This window comes from Zootoca vivipara, chromosome 8, assembly GCF_965207765.1.
Source record: "Zootoca vivipara chromosome 8, rZooViv2.hap1.1, whole genome shotgun sequence".
In the NCBI taxonomy this organism is placed as follows: domain Eukaryota; kingdom Metazoa; phylum Chordata; class Lepidosauria; order Squamata; family Lacertidae; genus Zootoca; species Zootoca vivipara.
In genome coordinates this window covers 85,218,547-85,229,177 of record NC_142591.1, presented here as the reverse complement: position 1 = coordinate 85,229,177, position 10,631 = coordinate 85,218,547, and the positions used below count along the sequence as shown (strand labels likewise).

The following is a 10,631-nucleotide window of genomic DNA, read 5'->3' as shown; positions in this document are numbered from 1 at the left end:
TTGAAAACGTCCAAAGGAGGAGAGTCCACCCCCTCTCATGAGATTCTCTTCCACAGTCGAACTGCTCTTACTGTTAGAAAGTTCTGCCCTAAAGTTGGGTTGGAATCTCCTTTCTTGTTAACTTAATCCACTGGATCAAGGCCTACCTTCCGGAGCAGGAGAAAAAAGCTTGCTCCACCCTTCATATGACAGCCCTTGAGATATTTGAAGAGGCCCATCAGACCTGGTTCAAGCAGCCAGGACTGTGAAACCAAGACATTGCAGCTCTTCCACTGCCTGCATTAGAAGAGGTTGGTGGGGTTACTTTGCTCATCCCCACTTGGGCAGGCTGTGCAGACATGAAAGTTAGCCTGACATGTAAACTGGACCTAAAACCCAAGCCAAGTTCTCCCAATCAGTAGGGAAGCATGGGAGCTACCTTGCAGATGTGCAGACCAACATTCCCTTTCCAGTTTCAACTCCACCCTAAGGAGGATTCTGTGCAACTGTTAACCTCATAGGGAGAATCTCCCCCTTCTGGACAATCTGTCTCCTTGCATTTATGCTCCTCCTCGCTCAAGAACTAACCCATGTTTATACCAAAGGCAGGCATAGGTAAACTCGGCCCTCCAGATGTTTTGGGACTACAACTCCCATCATCCCTAGATAACAGGACCAGTGATCAGGGATGGTGGGAATTGTAGTCCCAAAACATCTGGAGGGGTGAGTTTGCCTATGCCTGACCTAAGGCTTGAACCTTTCCCATTAATATTAGATAACACTTCCTTCAACCTTTTTGTAGGATTCATTTCCCTACCACTGACCATTGTCATAGCAATCCCTGAGAAATGGCTCCAATTTGTCTATATCCCTCTTAAAATGCAGAGCCTAGAAATATATATTTGCAGTCAAAAACTGCAGACTTATGTTCAGCTTACAACTTATTACAATTTCCAAAATCCTTTTCACATGTATAACTGTTGTCAGGTATCTCCCATCCTATTCTGTGCATTTGGTTTTTGTGTGTGTGTGTGTGTGTGTGTGTGTGTGTGTGTGTGTGTGGTTGCACATGCACACACACTAAATCCAGAACTTTCCATTATATCCGGAAGCAAGTGAACTGTGTCCTCTATAACAAGAGAATGCAAACCACCCCTACATTACCCAGCTATTGTCCATGTGGCTGGGGAGGCATGCACAGACAATGCTGCAGGAACATCTTCAGTACAAGGTCATCTGAAATGAACTTTATTTGCACAAGAAACATAACAGGACCAGTGCCTTTCTCTCCAGGCAGTGCACATTTAAGTTCAATCGCCTACAAAACAAGAGAGGAGCCCTGGAGGAGAAGAGCTGAAAAGGGCTGGTCCCTTTGATCAGCAGCCACTCCTGCAACAGAAAAGACGGCACGTTGCTTAAAGAAAGATGCCCTCACACAAAACTGCTCTCCAACTCTTGACCTTTTATTAGCTTTAGAAAGTGTAAAGGTTTGCAGTTAGATCTTGTTGAAAGCAGCTATGTCAACACTCTGCACCTGGAAGACATAAGGGAGAAAAATGAAGTGAGAAGAGTTTTTGCATTGTCAGGCCAAAAAAATAAATCCCAAGACTGGCCTAAGCGAAGGGGCTGTGTGTGTGCAAACCATAGACTCTGCAATCTGATCCAGGCATCGTTTGAAAACCCTAACCCTCATGATAGTTAAGATAATTAAGAAGGAGGTGTGATGTGTGTTGAAGGCTTGGAAACCTAATGGGACTCTCAAGCTCAGCTTCAGTGACCTATGCAGATCGCACTCTGGTACATAAGCAGCTACACAGAATGAATCTGTCTGTCTGTCTGTCCAATTTCTGTGAGAAGTTTTGTACAAGTTCTACTAATGTGACTACACTAGGCCTTAGTTAAATGCTTTGCATCAGCATTTTTAAGGCATGCATGCCTGTTGTTGTACATAAACCCTTGAGAGCCCCAGACAATAACCGCTTAGCAAGCAGGTGCTCAATTACCAATGCAACTTTCACAAACATGGTCCCCTCCAGATGTTTTGGATCAGAGCGACCATCAGTCCCAAACATATGAAGGGTATATACCAGGTTGGCAAAAGTGAACATGGCAGACTTGCCCCTGGGACGAAGCAAGCAGTAGAAGGTATAAGAGCTGAGAGAACACACCAGCAAGGCTTAAGCTCAATGTGCAAATATAAGTCTCTGGCACTTCCAACAACCTCAACACAAGCTTTTAAAGTCTGGGGCTGAACTGAATGTTCTAAAGGTTTTAGCACAAAGATGGGCTTTTCAGGAGACTCAAAAGTTTTTGCCAAAAGCCTCAATTTTTTTGCACTAGTTGCTTGCTAATGTAGTCCTAATCAAGGGTCTGCATTATTCTTAGTCACTCAAGGCATCTGGGAGTGGGAATTAGCAGGATGCCCAGACAGTTTGTGTTTCTCTCTGCAGCACCCTCCCTGGGGAAAAAGCAAAACCCCAAAAGCCCCCTCCCCCCAAAATAGCTTGGAATGTTCATGAAATTTCACCTCTTCCCCAATTGTTTTGGATCAGCTCCAATATGGTCAAATATGATCTTGTTAGAGTCTTCCACAATTTGGACATAGAACATAGAATTGGAAGGGACCCCAAGAACTCATCTAGTCCAACCCCCCTGTAATGCAGGAATCTCAGCTAAAGCATTCATGACAGATGGTCATCCAGCTCTACAGTACAGAATTACATCCCTGTGGGTTGGACAACTGGGCCAGAGGAATATCCCTCCATGGGAACTTACGTAATCTTCAAATTTGGTGATCTCCTCCTCCAGTATATCTGTCCCAACTTTGTCATCTTCCACCACACACTGGATCTGGAGTTTATTGATGCCATAACCCACCGGGACCAGCTTTGAGGCTCCCCAAACCAGACCATCCATCTGAACAGATCTGACACATTCCTCCATCTTGGCCATGTCCGTCTCATCGTCCCACTGGAGGAGAGAAAGGAGAGGGGGGAATGGGAGTTAGCAACGCAATCAGTAAGGAAAATACAGGAGCCAAGGGGGTACAGTTGACACAAGGCAGTGCAAGGTTGCTTGCAGGATTAAAAGACTTCCCAGAGATTATCCAAAAGTAAATATGTGAAATGGAGAAGCCATACATGACTGGAGATTAGCTTACCAGCATTGGTGAGAAATAAAATCTAGTTAGCAATTTTATGAAACTTTAGATCTTCCCTTTCACCTGTCTTCAAGCTACTCCACCAAGTTCTTTTTTGCCAAATGTAACATACCTCCGCCTCGGTCCTGTATACCTGAAGGAGCATCTCCACCCCCACCATTCAGCCCGGACACTGATATCCAGCACCGAGGGCCTTCTGGCAGTTCCCCCATTGCGAGAAGTGAGGTTACAAGGAACCAGACAGAGGGCCTTCTCAGTAGTGGCACCCGCCCTGTGGAACGCCCTCCCAGCAGATGTCAAGGCAATAAGTAACTATTTTACTTTTAGAAGACAACTGAAGGCGGCCCTGCTTAGGGAAGTTTTTAATGTTTAATGCTGTACTGTTTTAATATTCGGTTGGAAGCTGCCCAGAGTGGCTGGGGAAACCCAGCCAGATGGGCGGGGTATAAATAATAAAATTATTATTATTATACCCCCAAACCTTTCCTTAAACATGTGCCAATCAAGTGTCATCTCGCATTATTGGCCGAGGTAGCCGGCGTACAGCTTCCAGGTCATGTGGCCAGCATGACTAAGCCACTTCTGGCGAACCAGAGCAGCACACGGAAACTTGTGGAGGTACCCTGATGCTAAAACAGATGGAACGGGTTGTAAAAATGCTGGGTGCTATTTTGATCCTGCTTTTTCTCCAAGGGTCTTAGGGCAGCAAACAGGGCAATCTTGCCCTGCTCTTCTCATCCTCACCTGCCTTCTTGTGAGGTGGGTTAGCTCAAGAGATGGAGACTGGCTCAAAGTCGTAACAAGTTCTGTGACTGGGATTGAAGGTGAAACCACTACAGCACACCAACTCCCTCATATCAGCATGTTTCTGTCTCTAGCGGTTCCTCTATTTTTGTATGTGAGTATCTGACATACCCATAATGCAGGTTCTAAGCATTACACAGAAAGACAAAAGAGAGTTGAGAACCCAGTTACTGTACTGGGTGGTCTTGGAAGTGGTTTGCTCCAACTGCAATATGGTTTTGCTATGTATTCATCCTATGCTTGGTATTAAGCATTTTGTGAGCTAAGTGCCCTGAATCTGATACAAAGCCAGACAGAAAAGTCTTAGAGGATGCCAAATTTGGAGTTATGCAGGAAGCCCAAACCAGCAAACACTAGGAACCCTATTAAGCAACGCCCGTCAACCATGGCCTAGTACTCCAAGGCAGCGCTATATCAGTCTTGAGCGCTCCATATTTGTTTCGTCCAAACTTCAGGACACTCAGTTCTGCAGCTACAATCAAGTGCTGAGAACATGGAATGCTCATAGCTCTCCTCATATTCGTTCCAGCACCCCAGAAGACTGCAGAGACAGGGTGAGAGACAGAGAAGAAAAGGGCAGAGACAACGCACTCAAAGCTAAGGTGGAGAATTCTTTATGAACACCCAATTCACACAAGACACACTTTACCAGCTGAGTGGAGCACCTGAAGTTATCCCCATGACACTGACTCACTGGCAGAAGGGTAAAAAAAGGAGCTTACTGGCTTGACATCCAAGAGGATGGAAGACTTGGCAATCAGGCCAGGTTTCTTGGACTTCTTCTCTGCATACTGCTTGAGCCGCTCTTCTCGAACTCTGGCAGCTTCCTGGTCTTCCTCCTCCTCGTCACTACCAAAGAGGTCGATGTCGTCATCGTCCTCATCTGCAGCCTCTGCCGTGGAGGACTCTGCTTTCCTTGTAGACGAAGCAGAAGGCAGCTCAACTTTCCTTGATAAATGGGTCAGCGGCTCCACCTTCTTCATGGGAGTGACATGCTTCAAGGAGACACCAAAATAAATCTTGCATCAAGGGAAAGCAAAAAGCAAATGCCAAAAGGGAGAGGAGGTAAACTTAAAATGAAAGTTTTTACTTGGTCACTCCCACACACAGATTAAGGGAATAGTTTTCAAAGTAAAACACATTTTCTGGGAAACCCTGGCGCTCCTTAATGAGAAGGATGTTAACAGCTGAAGATGAAGTGCCCACCGTTGCCAATTTCCTCCTGCAACAAAGCTCTCCAATAACAAACAAATGACGTTACCCCCCCAGATAAGGAACTTGTTCCACTTTTCTACCACACAAAGATCTGGCTGAGACTATGTACTTCTCCATGGGGCTTAAATAAAAACACCCTGCAGAGGTTTCCCCCAACCCCACTGCTGCCACTCCCCCAAAGCCCCAGAGTGTTCCTGTCCACAACTGGATGAAATATACGATGGCATGTTCCTTTAGAAATGTTTTTACCTGTGTCGGTGGTGGCGGTGAAGGGTGATGAGAGGTAGATGATTTTTCCAGAAGGCTCAGGCGGTTCTCAAGTCTGGAGATGGCAAGCTGAAGGTCTGTAACCACTGGAGAATGGGAGGGGGGTAGAGAACACTGAATGAATGGGATCAAAAGTGACAGCATGGGACACTTTGCTTTCCTTCCTGCCAGTTACTGTATTAGCACCAGCAGAATGCTGACAGAAGTCAAAACACACAGACTCCTCCTTCTGAACAAGAGAATGTGAAGAGTTACCAGCACGTCAATTGCAAGTCATAATCCGATTTTGCCACTCACCACAACGAAGGTTTTGATTCTCTGCCTCCAGGGTCGCGATCCTGGTGACCAGCTCACTTTGGTCCCCAGCCGGTCCTGCTGCAGACGTGCTGCTCACACTCTGAAAAAGAGACAGACAGTATGGAGAAGGGTGAGGCCGTCAGTTGCTGACACATCAGACAAGAGAGACGCTCTATCATAACAGAGCCACAGTGACAGGAGAGAAATGGATGGGGGAAGCTATGAAGAGAGCAAAAGGGACCAAGCTTTTTCAAACAGAAGGTGCAAGACAAATAGCACATGGCCTGAGCCACATCATGGGAATGGTGTACACAGTTCATAAACTGTTGAATATGTGCTCCTGTGGGGCTTTTAGGCAATTCAAAACAAAACATAGCTGTCAAATAGTCCCTGCTATGCAGTACCTCCTAATATCTTAAATACGATAATATTTGCATGGCATGTGTATGAATGTCTCAAAAGGGGGGTTATGCGTATGGCATTGCACCTCTTTTTAAGGGGGAGGTAACCCTGGTGAACATGATCAGTATTCTGTTCTTAAGATCACAACATCATGCGAGGCAGATAATGTGAACACCATTCCTACTCAGGCATGGGAGACCATTTTTATTTATTTTTAACAAGACTGGGAGAGATGGCTCCAGTTCTTCTCAAGAGAACTTGGCCAAGATCCAAGGCGTCCTCCACTCTGCATGGAAAACTGTATTTGAAACAGGGAGTTTCAAAAGCAAACTGGAACATCGAACAAGCAACAGATAAGCATCAGAAATCATAGGTTAGAAATGTGGGTTAGGGAATACTATTTTCAGTTATTCTGCTGCTTACGGTAAGCAGTATACATGTTTCTAAAAATTAGTCTAACTTAAAAATTAGAATATAGCTTTATAGCCAAGGGTTTCTCTTTCCCCACTTGAGAAGCCACTTCTAAAGGATAACTGAACATAACTGTGTGGACATAACTGTGTGGATATTTGCCATAAACACAACTATGTATAACTAGACCATTAAACGGCACCGAATTTGCAAGGCAGCACGATGACAGGATGGGGAACAGGCAGAGGAAGGGCCTTACGTAGGAGCAAAGGCTGACCCTGGCAGACAAACAAACAGGTTGTTGTGCTCCCCCCGCCCCAAAAGCGACTTACAGTCGCACGACCTGACTGCTTCTTGCGACGTGCTGGAGGGGCTTCGTGGGGGTTTTGCAAAACTGTCTTGAGCTGGAAAGGGCAAGAGTATTTTATGGTAAAAAAATACATGGTTTACTCTGGTCACTCATGCAGATGTGGGCAGCTAAGCAGAGCAGTCAAACCCACATGCAGGAAAACATGCCTAGGTAAAAAAAGGTTAAGTAAAATCAATATTCTGGGAGTAAGACAGTAACCTGGGATGCATTTTTTAAAATGAGTTTAAGCTTCAAAGTTCTGTTCTTTTCAACTAAGGTCAGGGCACAGATTTGGTCTTGACTGCCTAACCAGAGATAGCAAATCCTACCATTCCAGCCCAAAACAAGCTGCTCACACGGTCAACTTGTCCCGACATGGAAATGGCAGAAAAAGCTTAGCAGAGGAAGTCCTGTGTGAAACAGTTAAGGCAACTTGCAATTTAGCCATAGACACGGCAAACCATTAGGCTTAGCGGAACAGCCAGGATTATTTCAGCCAGGATTATTTCAGACACAAACACGTGAAAACAACCCATATACATTTTAAGTCCCTCATTAAAAGTCCCTAGGTAACCTCAGCCAGGAGGTAAGAAACTGAAAGTGGAAGTAGGCGGACAATTCTTGCGATGGAGGAATGGCGATGGGGAAAGATGCTGTATAACTTGTTCACACATGATTTGGAGTTTGAGGTGAGCAGCATGTAGTCACATTTGGAAGTGACTGTTTTCACAACCTGTTTATACCATAGATTCCTAGAATGATTCTTAAATTTTGCGCCATTGACACCATCTCCATGTATGCCATAACTCCTCCCACCTTTGTCTGATGTTGCATATTATGACGACGGGGAAGGGCCAAAGGTCAGTGGTAGAATACATGCTTTGGATGCAGAAGGTCCCAGGTTCAACCTCCCACAAGGAGGACCAGGAATGTCTCCTATCTGCTGTCAGGATAGAACAGTGGTCTGACTTGGTATAAGGCAGCTTTCTAGTTCCCAAATGAAAATATACTCTTTTCGGCATTAAATTTTTATTTGTGGTTCTGTTACAGGTAACCCCCCCCCATTTTGCCTTGCAACTTGCCTCTCCATCTTAGTACTGTCATTGCTCTGCATTTTGTATCTGCCACTCCTTGAATTATTAAAATATATTGATCATTAGCTCCACTTGTAGCCTGGTAATTTTTTATTTTTAAACATGCTGTAACTGACCCTCCTAATCAAAATGAGTTCGTGTTACACTTAGCACTAGGCCCAAGTGACCATAATTTGTTTATTCCTCTAAAAAACCCCACTTGGGAAGCTTGGTGTGCTGCAACTGGAATGTTTGGGACAGCACAATTAAATCAATTCAGAGAACAAGTTGTGGAAGAACAAGTTCTGGAAGCCCATCAGGATAATCAGTCCTTCCCTTTAATAAGCAGGGGAAGAATGGTAAATTGCTTTAAAAATAAAGAGTGTTACAGCAGCCAGAGAAATCAAATGCACAACAAAGAAGAAAACATACCCACAAAACTCCTACCCTGTGCTCACAAAGCACCACCACAAATCCCCTTCTCTTCCCCTGGAGAAGCCGGCAGCACTGATCTGAGCAACGGTCACAGAGCAGCCTTGGTCAACCTGGTACCCTCTGCATTTGGGGGGGCGGGGGCTGGCTACCAAAGCCTACAATGGAGATTAGTTCAAGCTGCCATTCCATTCCAAGAAACAGGATGGGAAATCCTTTTCAAAATTGTCAAATATTTAGTGGTCTATAAAACTTCCAAACAAATGCTTTAATATTAAGGCCAAACTAACTCCAAGACCCAGGGCTTTTTTTCCAGCCGGAACTCGCTTAGTTCCAGCACCTCTCAGGTGGGCACCATTGCCATTCTAAGAGAATGAGGGAGGTGTTCATGGTGAGTTCCGGCACCTTTTTTTCTAAAAAAATAGCACTGCCTATCTTTACCCACTTCAGTCCGGGTTAAGGCCAGGGATTAGGGCTGAAATGATCTACTGAAGATCTTTCACCGCCAGATTAACACACACACTTTCCAGCAGGCTTTTATGGGACTCCTCTGGTGCCTGGACGAGATTGTTTATACGCTGCTTCCTAACTTTCTTTGTTTCTGCTTCCTAACTTTGTAACTGGAAACTGTTTTATAATTTTACCTTTTTACTATTGCCTGCCCTGGTTTCACTATGCAGCGATGAGACAGAGTAAAATATTGCAAATAAAAATGAGCCTGAACCCTTTTTTATTAGCCTAAGGGACTAGCAATTTGTGTCTCCGTGCTGGCTGCAGTGAATACTGTAGAAATAGAGGATGGTTGCCCCTTAGCAGGCTTAGGGGGAGAAAGAAAAAAAGAAAGGAAGGAAGGAAGGAAGGAAGGGAGGGAGGGAGGGAGGGAGGGGAGAGTTCCCCTTCGTCTTCTGCAGTTGGCATGGAAACCAAGCAGAATGGAGAGATCCATCCCTCTTGCACCAGCTCACTCACTCACCTGCGTGGGACTCCTAACCCCCTATAGACACCAGGCAAGTTGTTAAATAAAAGGCTGTCTTACTATCCAAGTTTTAAGAGTACTGAAACCAATACACAGAGTTTGGAGCTGAATTTAAGAGGCAGCTTTTAATCACATGGAAACAGGCAGGAAGATGTCCAAGGGAGTCACTTTTTGTTCTCTCTTCTCTGCTTCAGCCATGTGAAGTCAAAGAGCGTCAAATCAAACCCACTGTGAGGTACCCCACCTGTTCATCAACTTAAGACACATACCCATTTAATATGCCACACATGCAGAAAATAAGAAGTGCTGCAGCTGAACAGAAAAAAGCAAAAAACAAAAAACAGTTATTTGAAACAGAGAGACCATGCAAATGCAAAATGGAAAGAGGTGCTGCGTCTTGAGGCAAATAGCTTTTTCATTCTGCTCCTGCTGCACGTCTACTTGCCAAGCAACCAAGTGTTATCCAGAGCCATCCAGGCATAATTCAAAGTCAAAACTGCCCTGGGCTCCTTCAGCAGGAAGGGCAGGATGCAAATTCAGTCAATAAATAAAACCCTTCACTGGCTCAAATTAACACACCCAAGATTAATTGTTAATGCAAGCATGAAATCAAGCAAGAAAGATGCCCTTTTGTTTTCAAAAAGAAGCCATGCAAATGAATGGAAGTTCCCCAGCTAAACAGAAGATGAGGCAAATTTCTTTTGTCTTTTTTGTAAGTCTCCAAGGTGTGTCCTTGAAAGTGAAGGATCTTCTCGCAGCACCGAAAACCCCACATTCTTCTGCTTCTCACCTAACACTCACGAGTCACTTCAGCTCATTCCTCTACTGCAGCCTCTCTCAACCTGACGCTATTCACTTATTTTGGACTACAACTTCCATCAGCCCCAGGCAGCACAGCTTCATTTTCTCAATTTGCTGTGGAGTTGACTAAAGAAAGTCAACTGCCTTTGTTTATGTGAACCCAGGCTAAGTTACTGCAGCAGCATTTAGAGTTAAAATTCACAGCCAAACCAGCTCACTGGAGGCAGAATGCAAAAATACAATCCCTCTGCATATATCTTAATGGAAACTGGATCAAGAAATTCACTGTTCAGCTCACAAATGCCCCTGCTGACAGGGCAACTGCTGTCCCTGAAGTGCTACGTTAGTGTGAAGCTAAGCAAATGCTAAGCCCGCAAAGAACAGAAACAGAGGAAGTTGCATGCAATTTATTTTGTCAGATCAGATGGTTGGGGGGGGGGCACTGCATGCTTGAATCATCCCCCA

General features: G+C 44.9%; 1 protein-coding gene across 7 annotated transcripts in view; it reads right to left on the bottom strand.

Moving 5' to 3' along the window:
• Nucleotides 1–1,421: 1,421 nt before the first annotated feature.
• The window catches only part of EEF1D (eukaryotic translation elongation factor 1 delta), a 29,826-nt gene continuing 20,616 nt past the window's right edge, over nucleotides 1,422–10,631 (bottom strand). For 4 of the 7 annotated variants that reach the window (XM_088676064.1, XM_035125363.3, XM_035125360.3 and 1 more), the window contains 5 exons: nucleotides 5,723–5,822; nucleotides 5,408–5,511; nucleotides 4,666–4,938; nucleotides 2,755–2,949; nucleotides 1,422–1,513 (listed from right to left, as the gene is read on the bottom strand). In XM_088676064.1, coding sequence (XP_088532190.1) covers nucleotides 1,475–1,513; nucleotides 2,755–2,949; nucleotides 4,666–4,938; nucleotides 5,408–5,511; nucleotides 5,723–5,822 — 711 coding nt within the window. In that variant the 3' untranslated portion in view covers nucleotides 1,422–1,474. Of the gene's footprint in view, nucleotides 1,514–2,754; nucleotides 2,950–4,665; nucleotides 4,939–5,407; nucleotides 5,512–5,722; nucleotides 5,823–6,867; nucleotides 6,940–10,631 lie in introns of all 7 variants that reach the window. The other 3 variants (XM_088676063.1, XM_035125359.3, XM_035125361.3) reach the window with 1 other exon arrangement.